The sequence below is a fragment of the Ranitomeya variabilis genome, chromosome 1 (assembly GCF_051348905.1).
Source record: "Ranitomeya variabilis isolate aRanVar5 chromosome 1, aRanVar5.hap1, whole genome shotgun sequence".
Taxonomy (NCBI): Eukaryota; Metazoa; Chordata; class Amphibia; order Anura; family Dendrobatidae; genus Ranitomeya; species Ranitomeya variabilis.
The window spans coordinates 170,071,209-170,092,888 of record NC_135232.1 but is presented as its reverse complement, the minus strand read 5'-3'; the positions used below and the strand labels follow the sequence as shown (position 1 = coordinate 170,092,888).

At 42.3% G+C, this 21,680-nt stretch overlaps 1 protein-coding gene across 1 annotated transcript in view; it reads left to right on the top strand.

Moving 5' to 3' along the window:
- CCDC112 (coiled-coil domain containing 112) overlaps window positions 1-21,680 on the top strand; it is an 80,623-nt gene that overhangs the window by 23,167 nt on the left and 35,776 nt on the right. The window contains exons 3-5 of the mRNA XM_077290571.1: window positions 4,289-4,410; window positions 4,525-4,614; window positions 11,805-11,880. Of these exons, the coding sequence (XP_077146686.1) occupies window positions 4,289-4,410; window positions 4,525-4,614; window positions 11,805-11,880 (288 nt within the window). The remainder of the gene's footprint in view (window positions 1-4,288; window positions 4,411-4,524; window positions 4,615-11,804; window positions 11,881-21,680) is intronic.

Genomic DNA, 21,680 nt, shown 5'->3' with positions numbered 1-21,680 from the left:
CACTGTGAGATCCTATCACAGTGATCAAAGTAAAAAAAATAGTAAATAACCCCCCCCCCCCTTTATCACCCCCTTAGTAAGGAAAAAATAATAAAATTAAAAAAATGTATGAATTCCTATTTTCCAATTAGGGTTAGGGGTAGGGTTAGGATATGTGCACACGTAGAATGGTTCTCTGCAAATTTTTCCGCAGCGGATTTGATAAATCTGCAGGGCCAAAACGCTGCGTTTTTCCTGCGTACGGATGTACCGCGGTTTTTGTGCGGATTCCCCTGCGGTTTTCTATTATGGAGCAGGTGTAAAACCGCTGCGGAATCCGCAGAAAGAATGGACATGCTGCGGAATGTAAACCGCTGCGTTTCTGCGTGTTTTTTTCCGCAGCATGGGCACAGCGTTTTATGTTTCCCATAGGTTTACATTGTACTCTAAACTCATGGAAAACTGCTGCGGAAACGCTGCGGATCCGCAGCAAATTCCGCAACGTGTGCACATAGCCTTAGGGTTAGGGTTAGGGCTAGGGATAGGGCTTGGGTTAGGGTTAGAGCTAGGATTAGGGTTAGGGCTAGGGTTAGGGTTGGGGCTAGGTTTAGGGCTAAAGTTAGGGTTTGGGCTAAAGTTAGGGTTAGGGCTAGGGTTGTGGCTAAAGTTAGGGTTAGAGTTGGGATTAGGGTTTGGATTAGGGTTGGCATTAGGGTTACATTTGGGATTAGGGTTAGGTTTGGGATTATGGTTAAGGCTAGGGTTGGGATTAGGGATAGGGGTGTATTGGGATTAGGGTTAAGTTTTGAGGTTAGGGTTGAGATTAGGATTATTGGTGTGTTGGGTTTAGGGTTTTGAATAGGGTTATGGTTAGCTTTGGGATTAGGGTTAGGGGTGTTTTGGGGGTTAGGGTTGTGATTAGGATTATGGATCGGGTTGGGATTAGGGTTAGGGGTGTGTTGGGGTTAGGGTTGGAGTTAGAATTGGGGGGTTTCCACTGTGTAGGTACATCAGGGGGTCTCTAAACGCCACAGCCAATTTTGCGCTCAAAAAGTCAAATGGTGCTCCCTCCCTTCTGAGCTCTGCCATGCGCCCAAACAGTGGTTTACCCCTACATATGGGGCATCAGCGTACTCGGGATAAATTGGACAACTTTTGGGGTCCAATTTCTCCTGTTACCCTTGTGAAAATAAAAACTTGGGGGCTAAAAAATCTTTATTGTGGAAAAAAAAAAATATTTTTTATTTTCACGACTCTGCATTATAAACTTCTGTGAAGCACTTGGGCATTCAAAGTTCTCACCACACATCTAGATAAGTTCCTTGGGGGTCTAGTTTCCAAAATGGGGTCACTTGTGGGGGGTTTCTACTGTTTAGGTACATTGGGGGCTCTGCAAATGCAACATAACGCCCGCAGACCATTCTATCAAAGTCTGCATTCCAAAACGGTGCTCTTTCCCTTCCGAGCTCAGCCATGCGCCCAAACAATGGTCTCCCCCACATATGGGGTATCAGTGTACTCAGCATAAATTGCACAATACATTTTGGGGGCCAATTTCTCCTGTTACCCTTGTGAAAGTAAAAATTTGGGGGTGAAAAGATCATTTTTGTGGAAAAAATATGATTTTATTTTCATGGCTCTACATTATAAACTTTTGTGAAGCAGTTGGGGGTTCATAGTTCTCAGCACACATCTAAATAAGCTCTTTGGGGGGTCTAGTTTCCAAAATGGGGTCACTTGTGGGGGGTTTCTACTGTTTAGGTACATCAGGAGCTCTGCAAATGCAACATGACACCCACAGACCATCCCATCAAAGTCTGCATTCCAAGCGGCGCTCCTTCCCTTCCGAGCCCCGATGGGTGCCCAAACAGTGCCCCCCCACATATGGGGTATCAGCGTACTCAGGACAAACTGGTCAACAGATTTTGGGGTCCAATGTCTCCTGTTACCCTTGAGAAAATAAAAAATTGCAGGCTAAAAAATCATTTTTGAGGGGAAAAAAAGGATTTTTTATTTTCACGGCTCTACGTTATAAATTTCTGTGAAGCACTTGGGGGTTTAAAGTGCTCACCACACATCTAGATAAGTTCCTTAAGGGGTCTAGTTTCCAAAATGGGGTCACTTGTGGGGAGTTTCTACTGTTTAGGCACATCAGGGGCTCTCCAAACGCGACATGGTGTCCGATCTCAATTCCAGCCAATTCTACATTGAAAAAGTAAAACGGCACTCCTCTTCCAAGCTCTGCGGTGCGCCCAAACAGTGGTTTACCCCCACATATGGGGTATCGACGTACTCAGGAGAAACTGCACAACAACTTTTGTGGTCTAATTTCTCCTGTTACGCTTGTCAAAATAAAAATTTTGGGGCAAAAAAATATTTTTTGTAGAAAAAATGCGATTTTTTTTTTTTTTTTTTTTTTTTTTTTTTTTTTTTAATTTATTTATTTTTTTTAATTTTCACGGCTCTACGTTATAAACTTCTGTGAAGCACCTTTAAAGTGCTCACCACACATCTATATAAGTTCCTTAAGGGGTCTAGTTTCCAAAATAGTGTCACTTGTGGGGGGTTTCCACTGTTTAGGCACATCAGGGGCTCTCTAAACATGACATGGCATCCGATCTCAATACCAGCCAATTCTGCATTGAAAAAGTCAAACTGCGCTCCTTCTCTTCCAAGCTCTGCGGTGCGCCCAAACAGTGGTTTACCCCCACATATGGGGTATCGGCATATTCAGGAGAAATTGCACAACAAAATGTATGGTTAAATTTCTGTTTTTACACTTGTGAAAATAAAAAAATATGGTTCTGAATTAAAATGTTTGCAAAAAAAGTTAAATGTTCGTTTTTTCCTTCCACATTGTTTCAGTTCCTGTGAAGCACGTAAAGGGTTAATAAACTTCTTGAATGTGGTTTTGAGCACCTTGAGGGGTGCAGTTTTTAGAATGGTGTCACACTTGGTTATTTTCTATCATATAGACCCCTCAAAATGACTTCAAATGTGATGTGGTCCCTAAAAAAAAAATGGTGTTGTAAAAATGAGAAATTGCTGGTCAACTTTTAACCCTTTATAACTCCCTAACAAAAAAAAATGTTGTTTCCAAAATTGTGCTGATGTAAAGTAGACATGTGGGAAATGTTATTTATTAACTATTTTGTGTGACATCTCTCTGATTTAAGGGCATAAAAATACAAAGTTTGAAAATTGCAAAATTTTTAAAATTTTCGCCATATTTCCATTTTTTTCATAAATAATCGAAGAAATGTTGCCACTAATATGAAGCACAATATGTCACGAAAAAACAGTCTCAGAATCAGCGGGATCTGTTAAAGCGTTCCAGAGTTATAACCTCATAAAGTGACAGTGTTCAGAATTGTAAAAATTGGCTCGGTCATTAAGTACCAAATTGGCTCTGTCACTAAGGGGTTAAAGGTAGTCCATCACCCTCAAAATGCATTGTTAATGGGTTATATAGTGTTATAAGGGGCTTAGCCCCTATAACAACCATACTAGCACTGTATCTGTTGCTGGTACAGACCCCTAGTAAATAACTTTAATTTATATACAAGTGAAGCATCTTTGGGGCACCTTTGGTGTGATCGAGAGTTTGGTCCACTGTGACGCCTCTTAATTTGCATATTGCAGCCCTTCATCCCGCTAATACACTCGGGTGTCAAAAAAAAGGAGAAGGGGACGAATACGCTTGCGGCCAGGCACGCATCAGCAGCATTCAGACTGTGCTTACTCTGGGAAGCAAACACTATGAATCAAAAGTGGTGGAAGACCCTAATATGTAGGTGAGGAGGTATAACCGTGCACCACACTCTTGGCCAGGCCAGGGAGCACCAAAGGTGCAGGTGCAGTTCTAGTATAGTTGTTTTAGATGCTCAGTCCTCTACAATACTGTATAGCCCGTTTAAAATGCATTTAGGGGGTGGCAGACTCGCTTCAACGGAGCTTTAAAATAAATAATAATAATTACAATATTTCTGGATTTTATACATGGGTGACTGACCGTACTTGATAACACAAGTACCGTAACTATTACGTAGAATAGCAATACTTGGAATATTACTCCATTTAACTATTCATGGCCCTTTCCATCATGGTTGGTACTATCTCTCCCTCATCTCTGAGAGAGCCTTTAGTTTTTGAGCCCCATGGCATCTGCTATATTGACTTCTGATTTGCTGCCATTAATATGATTCAGAGCTGCTATTGGCTTTAGCCTCCTTTACCCTTTTGATTCTTTGACATGCATGTGGGATGACTGATTTCTATTTTTTTTATCCTTTTATTTTTCCTAATGTAGAATAACTGTTTTAGAAAAAGACAAGAATGGGCATCTCTATAACAAGAAGAATGACTTCCGGATTGAGTACAGTACGCTTGAAGAGTATGAGCAAAAGCTGTCAAACAGCAGAAAAGCAGACAGTATGCAGTTTATTTACTATATTATGTGTTTTATCTGATGTATGTGTAAATCCTGTATTATATATGTGATACAGGCTGATTTTTTTTTTTTTTTCCTTTTGTTTTTGTTCACAGAAAATAAAACTGAACAACAACTCACAAAAATTCACAACAATGTCCGACGGCTGCAGCTCCAGCTTAAAGATGTCAGACCTACTCCAGAGTGTAAGTACGCTGCACAGAGATGTACAACACAACTGTAAATGCAAATCTGCTAATTACTATGGTGTGGGTTTATGTACAGGGCTTTAAAACAAAAATTAGAAACCAGCAGACCAGTATGCTTTAAAAGTAACCTCCCTTTCCCTGGAAAACAGCTTGTCACACTCTCGGCATTCTCAGAACCAACTTTACGCAGCAGCCACATGCTTCTCCATAGTCTTGAAGCAGTTCTCATGTTTAGGCCAAGGTGCTGTGGAGGCCAGGTCACTTGACACAACACCCCAGGACTCTACTTTTTACCAGGGGGCTCTTGCTCATTCTGGTAGTGCTTTTTGTGTCATTGTTGTTTCAAAGATGAAATTAGACCCCTATTCAAGGGAACCTGTCTTGAGGTTTATGCTTCCCAATCCATAGGTAGTAGAATGAACCAAAGCCTTCTGCAGTATTAACTGTCGATGTGACAGAGGAAGGCGCACTGACTGCACTGTGTCGGCTGTGTGTGCAACAACCAAGCCAACATATCAATTAATATGGTTTTCTAAGCTAGAAGATGTGAAGAAACCAGAGTATATCGTAATTACTCAGACACCTATGTTTTTGCAAACCAATAAGAACTGACTTTTCATCTGTATATTGGCTTGTGGATTTAAGTGTTTATGCCTGGTGGTTCAAGAAGACAGACTTACAAACTGATATACCATTTAACATACTGTGTAAGTCTGTAATAGTGACTTGTACATAGTGTGTTTATCTTTGTTTATTGATGTGGGCTGATATGCTAATTGTGCATTGAATTCTGGAACCAGCTTGGTGACTTCTAAAGCAGAGAGGGAAAGACTGTGCAGATAGATTGAATGGTCAAGTAGTGCTTACTTGATCTCATCACCATTGTTTACCTTATCTTGATGTTGGCATGAAGGACACTGGGTAATTCTAAAAATAGCTTACATGCCTTGGGTATAAAAAGACTCAGAGATCACATCATTAGCTGAAGTAACACAGAGCAACCAGCCGGACATTCTGCAAACCACCCAATGGACAAGAGACAGGACTGCAGCCAATTCATCATGGCACCATCATGAGGGACACAGTTCTATGATTCTACAGGACACAACCTAAGGGTTTTCGGCTCCGGTTGAAAGGACACAGATCCGATCCAGTGACCATCTCTGAACCATGGATATGTTTGGAGAAAGCCAGGTTTGGGACCCACTGGTTGCCTGGTTCCATGGAGATGGTTGGATAAGCCAGGTGGTGACTCTCGTGTCAACTGGCTTTGGACCTTGTATGGACTCTATCGACTGTTCTTGGTCATCTCCCTACGCTTGTCTTTACCTCTTCTCTGTGTGTATCACAGGTGGAATAGTGACCCTGGGAGCTCTGACGTCATGTCAACTGGCTTTTGACCTTGTACGGACTCTATGGACTGTTCTCTGTCATCTCCCTACGCTTCTAGATATCTCTTTTCTGTGTGTATATCACAGGTGGAATAGCGACCTTGGGAGCTCTTATATAACATCTACCTTTATCCCGTCGAGACAACGGAAGATTGAGACCCTGCAATGTGCACTATGTTGGGGTAATTGCTGGGACTGTTCTGTTTGCTATTGTGTGTTGTAGTTCAATAAAGTATTGCCACACTATTTTACCCTACCCCTGTTTTTGTGTAGTGTATTGCCCACCGGGAGATAGAGCGGGCGTTCAGTGGTATGAGTCCTGGTCCATGCAGTCTTGCTAAAGGCAGCCAGGCCAGTGGACAAGAGCACCCACTGACCCCATTTCTCCACAATTAGTGGCAGCGGTGGGACACTACTCAGCCCGGCGGAACCGGGGGGCTGCAGGGGACTGGTGCTCTCACACACAGTCCAGGGCTCCACAACCAGAGTGGTACAGACCCAGCAGACCATTGGTGAGGCATGCACAGCAGGTTTCGGATGCCACTATGTCCAACCCCACCAAATCAGCCTTGGGAAGAGGACCAGAGTGGATACATGACCTCAACGAGAAATGGAAACTACAGGAGATGTTACATATTCAACGGATTGAATGGGATTTTATCCAGAAACTATGGAATGCAGAGGAAGCTATGCGTTGACCCAATGGATACCAGTTGTTTTTATTCAATTATGTGTGGAGTTTATTTTCATAAGGAGGACATGGAATATACTCTAAAGAAACTGGATGATCGGAATCCTATAAATTCTGGCTAATTAAGATGGGGGAGCTATGTGAAAAAAACAGAGTATATCTTAGTTACCCAACAGCTATGTTTTTGCAAACCAATAAGAACTGACTTTTCATCTGTATATTGGCTTGTGGATTTAAGTGTTTATGTCTGGTGGTTCAAGAAGACAGACTTGCAAACTGATATACCATTTAACATACTGTGTAAGTCTGTAATAGTAAAGGTACCTTCACACGAAGCGACGCTGCAGCGATAGCGACAACGATGCCGATCGCTGCAGCGTCGCTGTGTGGTCGCTGGGGAGCTGTCACACAGACCGCTCTCCAGCGACCAACGATGCCGAGGTCCCCGGGTAACCAGGGTAAACATCGGGTTGCTAAGCGCCGGGCCGCGCTTAGTAACCCGATGTTTACCCTGGTTACCAGCGTAAAAGTAAAAAAAACAAACAGTACATACTCACCTGCGCGTCCCCCAGCGTCTGCTTCCTGACACTGACTGAGCTCCGGCCCTAACAGCACAGCGGTGACGTCACCGCTGTGCTTTCACTTTCGGGCCGGCGCTCAGTAAGTGTCAGGAAGCAGACGCTGGGGGACGCGCAGGTGAGTATGTACTGTTTGTTTTTTTTACTTTTACGCTGGTAACCAGGGTAAACATCGGGTTACTAAGCGCGGCCCTGTGCTTGGTAACCCGATGTTTACCCTGGTTACCAGTGTAAAACATCGCTGGTATCGTTGCTTTTGCTTTCAAACACAACGATACACGGCGATCGGACGACCAAATAAAGTTCTGGACTTTATTCAGCGACCAGCGACATCACAGCAGGATCCTGATCGCTGCTGCGTGTCAAACTAAACGATATCGCTAGCGAGGACGCTGCAACGTCACGGATCGCTAGCGATATCGTTACAAAGTCGTTTCGTGTGAAGGTACCTTAACTTGTACATAGTGTGTGTTTATCTTTGTTTATTGATGTGGGCTGATATGCTAATTGTTCATTGAATTCTAGAACCAGCTTGGTGACTTCTAAAGCAGAGAGGGAAAGACTGTGCAGATAGATTGAATGGTCAAGTAGTGCTTACTTGATCTCATCACCATTGTTTACCTTATCTTGATGTTGGCATGAAGGACACTGGGTAATTCTAAAAATAGCTTACATGCCTTGGGTATAAAAAGACTCAGAGATCACATCATTAGCTGAAGTAACACAGAGCAACCAGCCGGACATTCTGCAAACCACCAAATGGACAAGAGACAGGACTGCAGCCAATTCATAATGACACCATCACGAGGGACACAGATCTATGATTCTGTAGGAAACAACCTAGGGGTTTTTGGCTCTGGTTGAAATGACACAGATCTGATCCAGTGACCATCTCTGAACCATGGATATGTTTGGAGAAAGCCAGGTTTGGGACCCACTGGTTGCCTGGTTACATGGAGATGGTCGGATAAGCCAGGTGGTGACTCGTGTCAAGTGACTTTGGACCTTGTATGGACTCTATGGACTGTTCTTGGTCATCTCCCTACGCTTGTCTTTACCTCTTCTCTGTGTGTGTATCACAGGTGGAATAGTGACCCTGGGAGCTCTGACGTCATGTCAACTGGCTTTTGACCTTGTGCGGACTATGGACTGTTCTCTGTCATCTCCATATGCTTGTCGACATCTCTTCTCTGTGTGTATATCACAGGTGGAATAGCGACCCTGGGAGCTCTTCTATAACATCTACCATTAGCCCGTCGAGACAACGGAAGAGTGAGACCCTGCAATGTGCACTATGTTGGGATAATTGCTGGGACTGTTCTGTTTGCTATTGTGTGTTGTGGTTCAAGTATTGCCACACTGTTTTACCCTACCCCTGGGTTGTCTGTGTAGTGTATTGCCCACCGGGAGATAGAGCGGGCGTTCAGTGGTATGAGTCCTGGTCCATGCAGTCTTGCTAAAGGCAGCCGGGCCAGTTCATGAGAGCACCCACTGACCCCGTTTCTCCACAGAAGAATTTTATTGTTGCTGGTTGTACAGCAGGTTGGCTATAGCAATGAAACTGCTTTCAGCTTCAGTTAATTTGAATATCGCACCACCCTATGTCCTGGGGTGTTCAGTTACATTGTAGCCGCACCTTGACTATGATGTATCCGCAATGTGTGAACCAATTAGTAATAAAGATGCCGCAAGATGGATAATAAAGTGGAAAAGACTCGAGAAAATGCAGGGTGTACATAGCCTTACTAGTGTTTGACCCAACAGCTATCAAAACTGTAAGGTCAGCTTTAGTCTGGGAACTGAGCTCAAAAAGTGCATAGTGCAGCATGTCCTATTAATATGGCCTTATGTGTCAGAAAGCTCCTACCAATTTATTGGCCCATGTACACATACCAACGCACATGTAAAATGCTAAATTGGGTGGTTTATTTTGAAGGAAGAAGGAAACATCCAGCTCAACGAGATAGTGAAAAAAAATGATCATGACTAAGGGTGCTCTGTCACCAGAAACGCGTTGATACTGTTTTTATTCCTGTTGTTGCTGATGTTTTTATCCTCCACATATATTATTGAAGTGAATAAAGGAACGACACGTTTTTTCACTATCTCGTTGAGCTGGATGTTTCCTTCTTCCTTGATCTTTCTACGCCCTGACACAGCGGTTCCATGCTTCGAGTATCCAGAGATGTCAACCATGGTGAGCTGAACTTTGCTTTGTGGTTTATTTTGACATAGAAATCATCCCGATCAGTAGGACATTGGAATAATGCTGTATATACAACAATTGTATTAATGATCTTTTCTTATTGGTCTGTGTAAACAGGTTAATAAATGAGTGCTGATCGACAAGGGGACATCATCAGCTTTTCTAAATGGACTTGAACTCTATTCTGAGGGACTGCTAATTTAACATTAATCAGTCTGACTATAATATACAGTGCCTTGAAAACTGATTCCTACCCGTGAACTTTTTCACGTTACACCCACAAACTTTAATGTATTTTATTTGGATGTTATGTGATGTACCAACACAAAGTAGAAAGTATTTGTCAAGTGTAAAGAAAATGATACATGGTTTTCTAAATATTTTAAAAATCTGAAAATTGTCACTTGCATTTGTATACTTTTGTAGGACCATCTTTCGCTGCAAATCTTTTGGGGTATGTCTCTACTAGGTTTGCATATCTAGAAGCTGAACTATTTGCACAATCTTCTTTGCAAACAAGCTCCAACTCAGTGAGATTGGATGGAGTCTTCTGAATATATTTTGAAGTCTTGCCACAGATTTTAAATAAGAGTTAGGTCTCGATGTTGACTGGGCCACTCACACTCATGAATATGTTTTGATCTAAGCCATTCCATGGTAGCTGTGGCAGTAGGTTTAGGTTTGTTGTCCTGCTGGAAGATGAACCTACACCCCTGTCTCAAGTATTTTGCAGTCTGACAGATTTTCCTCTAGGATTTCCCTGTTTAGCTGAATCCATCTTCTGATCAACTCTGACCAGCTTCTCTATCCCTGCTGAAGAAAAGCATCCTCAAAGCTTGTTTGACAGTAGGGGATGGTGTTTTCAGGGTAATCTGCAGTGTTATTTTTCTGCCATACATAGTTTTGTATTTGGCCCAGAAAGTTCTAATATCGTCTCATCTCATTTGACCAGAGCATCTTCTACATTCTAGCTGTGCCCCCTGTATGGCTTTATACAAACTGCATATGTGACTTCTTATGGCTTGCCTTAAAAAAAAAAAAAAAAAAGGCTTTATTCTTGCCGCTCTTCTATGAAGGTGAAATTTGAGCAGTATTTGGCTAATAGTTGTCCTGTGGATGGACAGATTCTCCCACCTGAGCTGTGAATCTCTGCAGCTCCTCCAGAGTGACCATGGGCCTTTTGGCTGCTTCTAGTGCTCTCCTTGCTAGGGATGTCCATTTAGGACCTAAATTTTAGGTGGACGGCCATGTCTTGGTAAAGTTTTGGCTATGCCACACTCCTTCCATTTTTGGATAATGGATTGAGTGCTCCATGTGATTTCAGAGCTTTGATTGTTTGTTTTTTTTCCCTTTTAAACTATTCTTGCTTTAGTTTTATCCATAACTTTATCCCTGACCTGTTTGGTGTGTTCCTTGGTTTTCATTATGCTAGTTTGATACCTATTGTTCTCAAATAAACCTGTGAGGCCTTCATAGAACAACGGTAATTATACTGAGAACAAATTGCACACTGCTGAACTCAATTTACTAACTATATTACTTGTGGAAGTAATTGGTCACTGAGGATTTTATTTAGGGGTATCAGACTACAAGGTGACTGAATATAAATACACGTCACAATTTTCAGATTTACATTTTTTAAATGATTAAAGGGCCACTGTCACCCCCCTCCAGCCGTTATAAACTAAAAGAGCCACCTTGTGCAGCAGTAATGCTGCATTCTAACAAGGTGGCTCTTTTAGTTTTAGGTTCAAGTATACCCCAAATAAAGCATTTTTATACTTAGCCACAATTCCTGTCTCTAGCCAGGTAGGCGGGTCCTCACTCCCCAGCTTGGCCAGCTCCTCTGCCGTCACTCACATCTTCCTGCGCTTTCGGCGCCGCCCCCTCAGCGCTGTTATCGTTTCAAATCCGGCGCCTGCGCTGTGTACTGGTGTCCTGCGCAGACGCAGTAAGCTCTGGCCGTCTGATGTAATGGCTGATACCAGAGAACAAAAGACATCCACAGAACACCTGGATGGATCTGCTGCACAGCAAATAGCTGTAGGACCTGCGATGATGTCACTGCCATGTGATTAGGGCAATGCATAGGGTGTGGAGATTCCGGATGTGGGCAACGAACACATCCGGAATCACCGCACGTACAGAAGGGGGCGACGCTTTGGGCGGAACGGGTTTTCCACTCCATCCAAAGCGCCGTAAATCCGGACAGTGGACACGCACCCTTAGCGTAACCGGGGCTTATCTTTTGGAGCTGTTAAACCGGTAATGGTTGGTCACTATATTACACCAGATGTAACATTTCAATATTTCTCTTGCAGTTGTTGAGAGGCTTAGAGAAATGATGGAAGAAGTAGATAATGCAGTTACTGCTTTTAAGGAAGAACAAAGGATAATGTAAGTTACAAAAACTTAACTGTAATTTTATGACCATTTAGTATTCTTCCCTTCTTTGCTTACAATGAATACTATAAAAAAAGAAGGAACCCTGCAGACCAGTACCCTATGCAGTGGGGAACATAAGTATTTGATACACTGACGATTTTGCAAGTTTTCCCACCAACAAAGAATGTAATTTTTATCGTAGGTACATTTCAACTGTGAGAGACAGAATCTTAAAAAAATCCAGAAAATCACATTATATGATTTTTACATAATTAATTTGCATTTTATTGCATTAAATAAGTATTTGATTCAGTAGAAAAAACAGAACTTAATATTTGGCACGTAAACCTTTGTTTGCATTTTCCTGTAGTTCTTGAACAAGTTTGCACACACTGCAGGAGGGATTTTGGACCATTCCTCCAAACAGATCTTTTCCAGATCTTTCAGGTTTCGGGGCTGCCGTTCTACCTTCCTCCACAGATTTTCTATTGGGTTCAGGTCTAGAAACTGGCTAGGCCACTCCAGGACCTTGAAATGCTTCTTACGGAGCCTCTTCTTAGTTGTCCTGGCTGTGTGTTTTGAGTCATTGGCCAAAATCTCGTAATGCATGAACTCATCCATCCTCCCTTCAATACTATGCAGACATCCTGTCCCCTATGCAGAAAAGAACCCCCAAAGTATGATGTTTCCCCACCATGCTTCATGGTTTTGATGGTGTTCTTGGGATTGTACTCATCCTTTTTCCTCTAAATGCGGTGAGTGGAGTTGATACTAAAAGTTAAATTTTGGTCTCATCTGACCACATGACCTTTTCCCATGACTCTTCTGGATCATCCAGATGGCCTTTGGCGAACTTCGGATGGGCCTGGACATGTGCTGGCATGAGGCGAGTGACATTGCGTGCCCTGCAGGTTTTTAAACCATGACATCGTAGTGTGTTACGGTAACGTTTGAGACTGGTCCCAGCTCTCTTTAGATAATTGACCAGGTCCTCCCATGTTGTTCTGGGCTGATTCCTGACCTTTCTCAGAATCATCCTTACACCACGAGGCAAGATCTTGCATGGAGCCCTAGACCAAGGAAGATTGACAGTCATCTTCTGTTTCTTCCATTTTCTAATAATTGTGCCAACAGTTGTTGCCTTCTCACCAAACTGGTTGCCTATTGTCCTGTAGCCCATCCCAGCCTTCTGCTGGACTACAATTTTGTCCTTGGTGTACTTAGACTGCTCTTTGGTCTTGGCCATGATGGAGAGGTTGGAATGCGATACAGGTAACGAGTTCAAACCGGTGCAATTAACCACTTTCTGACATCGGACGTACTATCCCGTCGAGGTGGGGTGGGCCCGTATGACCACCGACGGGATAGTACGTCCAGCGCGATCGGCCGCGTTCACCGGGGGAGCGCGGCCGATCGCGGACGGGTGTCACCTGACTATCCGTCACGGACCTCCCCCGGCACATTAACCCCTGGCACACTGCGATCAAACATGATCGCAGTGTTCCGGCGGTATAGGGAAGCATCGCGCAGGGAGGGGACTCCCTACGGGCTTCCCTGAGACCCCCGGAGCAATGCGATGTAATCGCTTTGCTCCGAGGGTCTCTTACCTCCTCCTCCCTGCAGCAGGCCCGAATCCAAGATGGCCGCGGCATCCGGGTCCTGCAGGGAGGTGGCTTCACTGCGCCTGCTCAGAGCAGGCGCCGGGAAGCCTCCAGGAGCTGTGCATGTCAGATCGCCGATCTTACACTATAACATCATGCCCCCCATCCTGGGGCAATGTTATAGTGTAAAAAAAAAAAAAATTCCAAAAAAAATGCAAAAAATATATATATATATATATTGTTCCTATAAATACATTTCATTATCTAAATAAAAAAAAACAATAAAAGTACACGTATTTAGTATTGCCGCGTCCGTAGCGACCCGACCTATAAAACTGTCCCACTAGTTAACCCCTTCAGTGAACACCGTAAAAGAAAAAAAAAAAAAACGAGGCAAAAAACAACGCTTTATTATCATACCGCCAAATAAAAAGTGGAATAACACGTGATCAAAAAGACGGATATAAATAACCATGGTACCGCTGAAAACATCATCTTGTCCCGCAAAAAAAGAGCTGCCATACAGCGTCATCAAAGAAAAAATAAAAAAGTTATAGTCCTCAGAATAAAGCGATGCAAAAATAATTATTTTTTCTATAAAATAGTTTTCATCGTATAAAAGCACCAAAACATAAAAAAATGATATAAATGAGGTATCGCTGTAATTGTACTGACCCGAAGAATAAAACTGCTTTATCCATTTTACCAAACGCGGAACGGTATAAACGCCTCCCCCAAAACAAATTCATGAATAGCAGGTTTTTGGTCATTCTGCCTCACAAAAATCGGAATAAAAAGCGATCAAAAAATGTCACGTGCCCGAAAATGTTACAAATAAAAACGTCAACTCGTCCCGCAAAAAAACAAGACCTCACATGACTCTGTGGACCAAAATATGGAAAAATTATAGCTCTCAAAATGTGGTAACGCAAAAAATATTTTTTGCAATAAAAAGCGTCTTTCAGTGTGTGAAGGCTGCCAATCATAAAAATCCGCTAAAAAACCCGCTATAAAAGTAAATCAAACCCCCCTTCATCACCCCCTTAGTTAGCGAAAAATTAAAAAAATGTATTTATTTCCATTTTCGCATTAGGCTTAGCATAAGGGTTAGGGCTAGGGTTAAAGGGCCACTGTCACCCCCTCCAGCCGTTACAAACTAAAAGAGCCACCTTGTGCAGCAATAATGCTGCATTCTAACAAGGTGGCTCTTTTAGTTTTTGCTTCTGTTATTCCCTCAATAATGCGTTTTATAATTTTCCCCAAATACCTGTCTTTGTACCTGGAGGCGGGTGTGAAGCCTCCTCTGTGAAGCGCCCAACTGCCGTCACTCATCCCTTCTGGGGCGATGGTCGCCGCCCCCTGAGCGCTGTTATCTTCTGAAATCGGGCGCCTGCGCTGTGCGTGCCTGCCTGGGGCAGGCGCATTGAGAATTGCCCGTCAGAGCTCAGATGCCGGGTTCCGTTCTGCGCCTGTGCGGGCAGTGCGGCCAGTCTGTTGCTGAATCCCCGCACTGTATTATGCACAATGCGGGGCTGGGATTCCTGGGCATGCGCACTGCGCTGTTCAGACGCTCCCCCAGTCCCCCACCTTCCAGCGTTGCCGTAATATACAGGTTTCCTTGCCGGCGTTTGGAACAGCCGCACAGAACAACGCTGGAAGGCGGGGGACCTGGGGGAGCGTGCAGGGGTTCTGTCCTCAGACTTTCAATTCCGTCCGAGGACAAAAAGGGGTTAAAGAAAAATGAACAGGTCTGTGAGAGCCATAATTCCTGCTAGTTGGTAGGTGATCAAATACTTATTTCATGCAATTTAATTATTTAAAAATCATACAATGTGATTTTCTAGTTTTTATTTTTAGATTCTGTCTCTCACAGTTGGTGTTTACAGTACAATATAAATTACAGACCTCTCTATTCTTTGCAGGTGGAAAAAAACTTGCTAAATCGTCAGTGTATGAAATACTTTTTTTTTCCCCACCATACTACTTACTATAGGAAAAAATGCTGGTGCATTCATTGCAAGTATTGACTTCAGTGTGGCCTTCACACATCAACTAAAAAGACAAGTGAAGTGTTAAGAAACAAAACATATGAAAAGCCCATCGATGTTGCATGAATAACATGTTGCTATTTCCCAGCTCTGTGTTTCTCGTTCAGCTGAGATTTAGGAACTAGCATTTATGTAGTGTAGGACAAGGGTCTATGCTAGTGTTATTTATCTTCATTCTTTATACCTTTTTTAAGCAGTGATAGCTATATAGCCATTGTAATACATGACTTTATTTTTTGAGTACTTGACTGATGATGAGAAACCCTGTCATATACAACCCAAAGAGAAGCAATTGATGCACATTATAAAAACTTTCGCCAATGTATTCCAATCCAAACAAGTTATCACATACTCAGAATATCCTTTTATGTGAGCAGCGAGGCAATTGAAAGCACCACTTTAGTAGACTGCAGATGTGTATTTTCTGTGCAGAGAATACAGGTACCACAATCTGCATCGTTTACCTATAGATAGTGCTAAGAAGGATGGTGTATTTGTTTCTAGTAATATGCCAAGTTGTAACTAGGTGAGCCAAAAATGCAGCAGACGCACAGGGTGTATGAGAGTGGAAATAGTATTTACTGTTATAGGTAAAAAGGCAAATGTGTAGTTAAAGTGAACCTGTCAGCAGGATTGAGCTGAGTAAATGACAGACTTGGTTGGCGCTGTTATACTGATTAAAATGATACCTTGGTTGATGAAATCCATCTGGTGGTTTTGTTTAATCTTTATTTGTAGTTTGCAGTTATTGATATTCTCGTGCTTCGGGGCGGCCCCTGTCTTTATGTGGTGCTCTGCTTAGCTATTCATCTTTATGGCTTATGAGAGGTCACTGATCCTTCAGTGGCCTGCCCCCATTTTACATACTAAATATAATATGGTTTGCAAAAAAAAAAAAATTCAAAATCAGCAGGTAGGCGGCACCTGCGCTGTAGCATGATACGGTAGATAATATGCATATTTTCATTTTAGTAAAATTTTTTTTTATAAAAAAATATCTCGGTCAAAATGACGCCAGCGGCCATGTCTGCGCAGTAGCATCTATCGCGTACCGATAGATACTACTGTGTAGGCGCAGCTGGCACCATTTTGATGAAGCTCAGTTTTTTTTTTCCGAAGCTTGATAGATGCTACTGCGCGGCCGCCAGCACCATTTTTCTTTTTTCTTTATAATATATGTCTAAATAAAATGAAAATATGCATATTATCTACCATATCATGCTACGGCGCCTGCCTGCGGAATGTGATTTTTTTTTTTATCTTTTTGCAAACCAGATTATATTCAGTATGTAAAATAGGGGCAGGTCACTGAAGGATCAGTGATCTGTCAGAAGACATAAAGATAAATATGTAAGCAGAGCACCACATAAAGACCCCCTCCCCACAGGTCTCTCCGAACCACGAGAATGTCAATAACTGAAAACTACAAATAAAGATGAAACAAAACCACCAGATGGATTTCATCAACCAAGGTATCATTTTAATCAGTAGAATGATGCCAACCTGACACTGTAGTGTACTCAGCACAATCCTGCTGACAGGTTCACTTTAAGTATGGACTCAAAATAATAAGTTGTAAATAATACAAGTTAACTAAGCATATAATAGTAGAGCAGCTATACAAACTCTAGAAAATGTAGTACATAGCCAAAAAATACAATATAATAAATTTTTTTATTGATAGAAGATACAAAAAAAAGCATAAAAAAGTGTATCAATCACTTAGAAGGCACTGTACACAGCAGGAGGAGGTGAATGGTGTTGTATGTTATGAATTGATAATTGGTAACTAAAGGAAAGAGCCAAGCATAGTAGGATGATATAACAACAAGTGCTGAGCATCTGAAGTAAGGCAAGTATATCTGGGAGAAAACTCCACATAAAAATAGACCGATGTATATATAGAAATAATGATGGCACTTACCGATATGTACTCCTCTGGCTGGAAGGGCGCCAGCCCTTTTTCAGGGAGTCAGCCCTTCTTCAGGGAGTGTTGTTTTGTTATACCATGGCTTGTTGTTACACCATCCTACTATGCTTGGGACTTTCCTACAGTTATTTATCTATTCAGAATATACATCAATCAACTGCTCTTGCTGTGGAATTCGCCCTTTATGACATTTCTCCCACCTTTTTTTTTTGTATTTTCTATCAATAAATAATTACCTATACCTTATACTTTGGCTATGTATTTTTCCAGGATGTCCCTCCTGACAGCACCATGGAGATTATCCTTCCTTACACGGACAGGAAATGCACAAGAGGTTAAAAGACCCTCCCCACCCACATTCACCGGTGTTGTGCCTGACCTTACAGGGACAGGAAGAAGATAGAGGTTGGGGTTGGAGCTCTGGCGGGATTTACCTTTTTTTTTTTGTTTCAATATGTTTATTTAAAGTTTTCATAACAATATATAACAAAAACGACCTTCCATGTAAAGAAGGCATAGTTATTTTCAGAGCATCTTGACAGCAATGTAAAAGTAACCATATCCATAAAGGTCAATCATATAAACCGAACAAGAAAGACGAGACAGGACAGACTAGGGATAGAAACAACAGGGGGAATAGCATCACTTCGATTTACCAAATATGGGGGGAAATCCAACATGTCATGGCATCAGGCGCAGATAATTGGGCGAGTGCTGATTAATCGTAGTATACTAATTATGTTAATGGGCTATTACAGATATAAGATGTAAGAAATTCATGGAGACAGTAGGAGGGTCCGTGTCAGGGGTGTGCTGGAGGCGAGATCGAGCCAAGGGCTCCAGATTCGAAAAAAGGCACTCATGTCATCACACCTAGTTGCTTGGATTCTCTCGCACATTAAAATTTCATTCATTCTGTCTCTCACCATCGAAATGGACAGTGTCTGAGTTCTCCATTTAGAAGCTATATGGATTTTAGCTGCCATGCACAATGTATTCGCTAATCTCTGAAGGTTCTTCGAGAATCCATGTGGCATCTTACCCAATAGGAATACTGTGGGGTCCATGATAATTGGTTTACCAAATAATTGGTTAATAATTGAATTAACTTCTTGCCATAGTTTCTCAACAATCGGACATTTCCACCAAATGTGGAGCATATCCCCAGGGATATTACAGCCCCTAAAGCAATCTTTAGAGATGTGCGGATAAATGGCATGTAATTTGGTTGGAACATAGTATGCCCTATGTAACACCTTAAGTGATGTTTCAGTCAGAGATGTTTGATGGCTGCCTCTAGACAAGGTTTCACTGCATTTATGCCACGTCTCCAGAGGCAAGACGAGCTCCAGATCATTCTCCCATTGCAGCATATAATTTAGTTTCCCTGATGTATGAGCAGCATTCATCGTGGAATATATTAGCGAGATTATCCCATTACCCATAGGGTTTCCAGAATACCTTTGTTCAAAACCAGTGAGCCTAAAAGGGGCCCCTCGTGACAGATACTGTCTGGCAAAGTGAAAAACTTGATTGATGCGCATAACCTCCCCAGTCGGAGGGCCATGACATTGTATAAATTCTTGCTTAGTGAGTAAAATATTAAAAGGGGAGCAGAGGTGTTTTAGCATGGTAATCCCCTTCCCGATCCACCAGGAGAACAGTGCAGGCTCCAACCCCGGTTGAAACATAGGATTTCGAAACAATGATGTAAGGGGTGAAGACTTAGATTGAAGATTATGCTTAAATCTCTCCTTTCTCCATATGATCAGAGAGAGGGCGGAAAATGGAGCTGTGACCTGAATGCCCGGCGGGAGTCTTACCGTAGACCACAAGAGGCCACAAAGAGAATATGGTTGCAGGAAGTAGGATTCTAATTGCACCCACCTGGGAGTATTACTGTTAGAAGAAAGTTTGGACAATTGAGCTATTTGGGCTGCTTTGAAATATATCAAGAGATTAGGCAATGACATGCCTCCATACTTTCTGTGTAAACACATTATGTTTTGTTTGATACGGGGTCTCTTTCCATTCCATATAAATTTGGAAATAATTGACTGGATCTCTCGGAGACATTTCAAAGGGACCGCAACAGGTAGTGACCTAAATAGGTATAGGAATCTCGGCAAAGTAACCATCTTTATAGTGTGTAACCGGCCAAGCCATGAAATTTTTAAGCGAGACCATTTTGCTATGTCAGTCTTAAATTTAGCAATTAAAGGGGAATTGTTCCACTTGAAAAGGGAGGATTTATGAGTCGTAAGGTTAATTCCCAAGTAGGATAGGGAATGTTCCCTTCTCGTAAATCCGAACTGTGAGATCAAATGTCTTGGTCAGTCTTAGAGGTGTTGACGAATAGGGCCTCTGACTTATCAACATTTATCTTGAGACCTGATATTTTTTCAAATGTACGTAGAAGCGAAAATAGGTTGGGCAGAGTAGAGTAGGGGTTAGACAATGTGAGTAAAAGGTCATCTGCAAAAAGGCTCAGTTTGTATTTTTCACCCAGACCTGTGGGTCCTAATATGTTTGGATTTTCTCTTATGGCTGCGGCCAACGGCTCCATGGCTAAAGCAAATAATGCTGGGGATAACGGACATCCCTGACGAGTACCTCTTTGTATATTTATAGATAACGGTTTAGTGGATGGGAGTTTGAGGTATGCTGATGGGTTATCATATATTAGTTGAAGGCAGGAAATCAGCTTTTGAGGGAAATTAAATTTGTCCAACACTGAAAAAAGATAAGGCCAAAGAACTGTATCAAAAGCCTTTTCGATATCTAGAGCCAGTACCATCAAAGGCTTCTGCGTACGGTTCGCTGAGTGGATAATGTTGAGATTTCTACGTATGTTGTCAGGTCCTTGTCTCATCGGGATAAAACCCACCTGATCCCGATGTATAAGCGAGGGAAGTATTTTGTTCAGTCTATCAGTGATAAGGGAAGTGAAAATTTTTAAGTCGACGTTTAATAAAGAAATGGGGCGGTAGTTTTTAACTAATAAGTGATCTCGTTTTGGTTTAGGAATGACAGTTACGTGGGCGATGTAGAACTCAGGGGGCATTTGGGAGCCTGAAAGAAGGGCGTTGCAGAAATTTTTAATGTGGGGCACTAGGAGATCTCCAAATTTTTTGTAATAAAGGGCTGACAGGCCGTCTGGACCCGGAGCCTTGCCCGATTTTAATTTTTTGATTATTGTAATAATTTCCTCAGGAAGGATTTCTGACTGGAGTTGCTGTATAGCAGGTTCAGAGATTTTTGGAAGGGAAACACCTTGTAAAAAAGAGTTCAGGGAGTTCAAGGGGGTGTCTTGAGGGGAGGAGTACAATTTTTGATAATATTCATAAAAGACTTTATAGATAACCTCTGGATGAGCTGATATGCGTCCAGAGTTATCCCTGATGGAGGGGATAGAGTTTAAAAACTCTCTTGCGCGTAGCTGGCGCGCTAACATTTTGGAAGGTTTGTTTGCCTGCTTGTAAAAGGAGGCTCTAGTCCAGGCGAGGGTTTTCTCTGTTTTAACAGTGAGCAGTGATTTCAGCTGTTTTTTAACATCTGAGATTTGTTTTATTAGATAGCGAGATGTCGAAAGCTGATTAGCCTGTTCTAGCTTGAACAGTTTGGTTTCCAGTCTATTTTGGAGGGCTGATCTGTTTTTTTTTCGGGTGGAAGCTATCTTGATTATAGAGCCAGTTATGAATTTTTTATGGGCCATCCAGATGTTACCAGGGGAGGAGTCATTAGTTACATTAGTTTGAAAGAAAAGTTTAAGATCTTCTTTGAGTTGAGAGGATATAGTGGGGTCTGTAAGCAGAGATTCATTTAAGCGCCACTTAAAAAGGCCAGACGTGGTAATATCAAATTTAAAGACCGACAGAACAGAATCATGATCTGACCAAGCTGATGGGACATGTCGTGAGTATAAGGCTGATGTTAGAGTGTTTGCAGTCGTTAACTGTAAGTCAATGCGAGAGTACGATTTGTGTACCGGTGAGTAGAACGTGAAGCCCCTTGCCTGCCCGTTAATCTCCCGCCAGACATCCACCAATCTGTTCTCCCTCATCAAATGCAAAATTTGTTTCCTATCTCTCTTGGAAACATCAGACCTCCGTACTGCACTACTGTCCTGGGTTGGATCAAGGACCATGTTGAAATCTCCACACCATATCAGGTGGTGGTATGAGATTTGAGAGAGCTTTGATAGAATTAATTTAAAAACCCGGACCTGGGAGG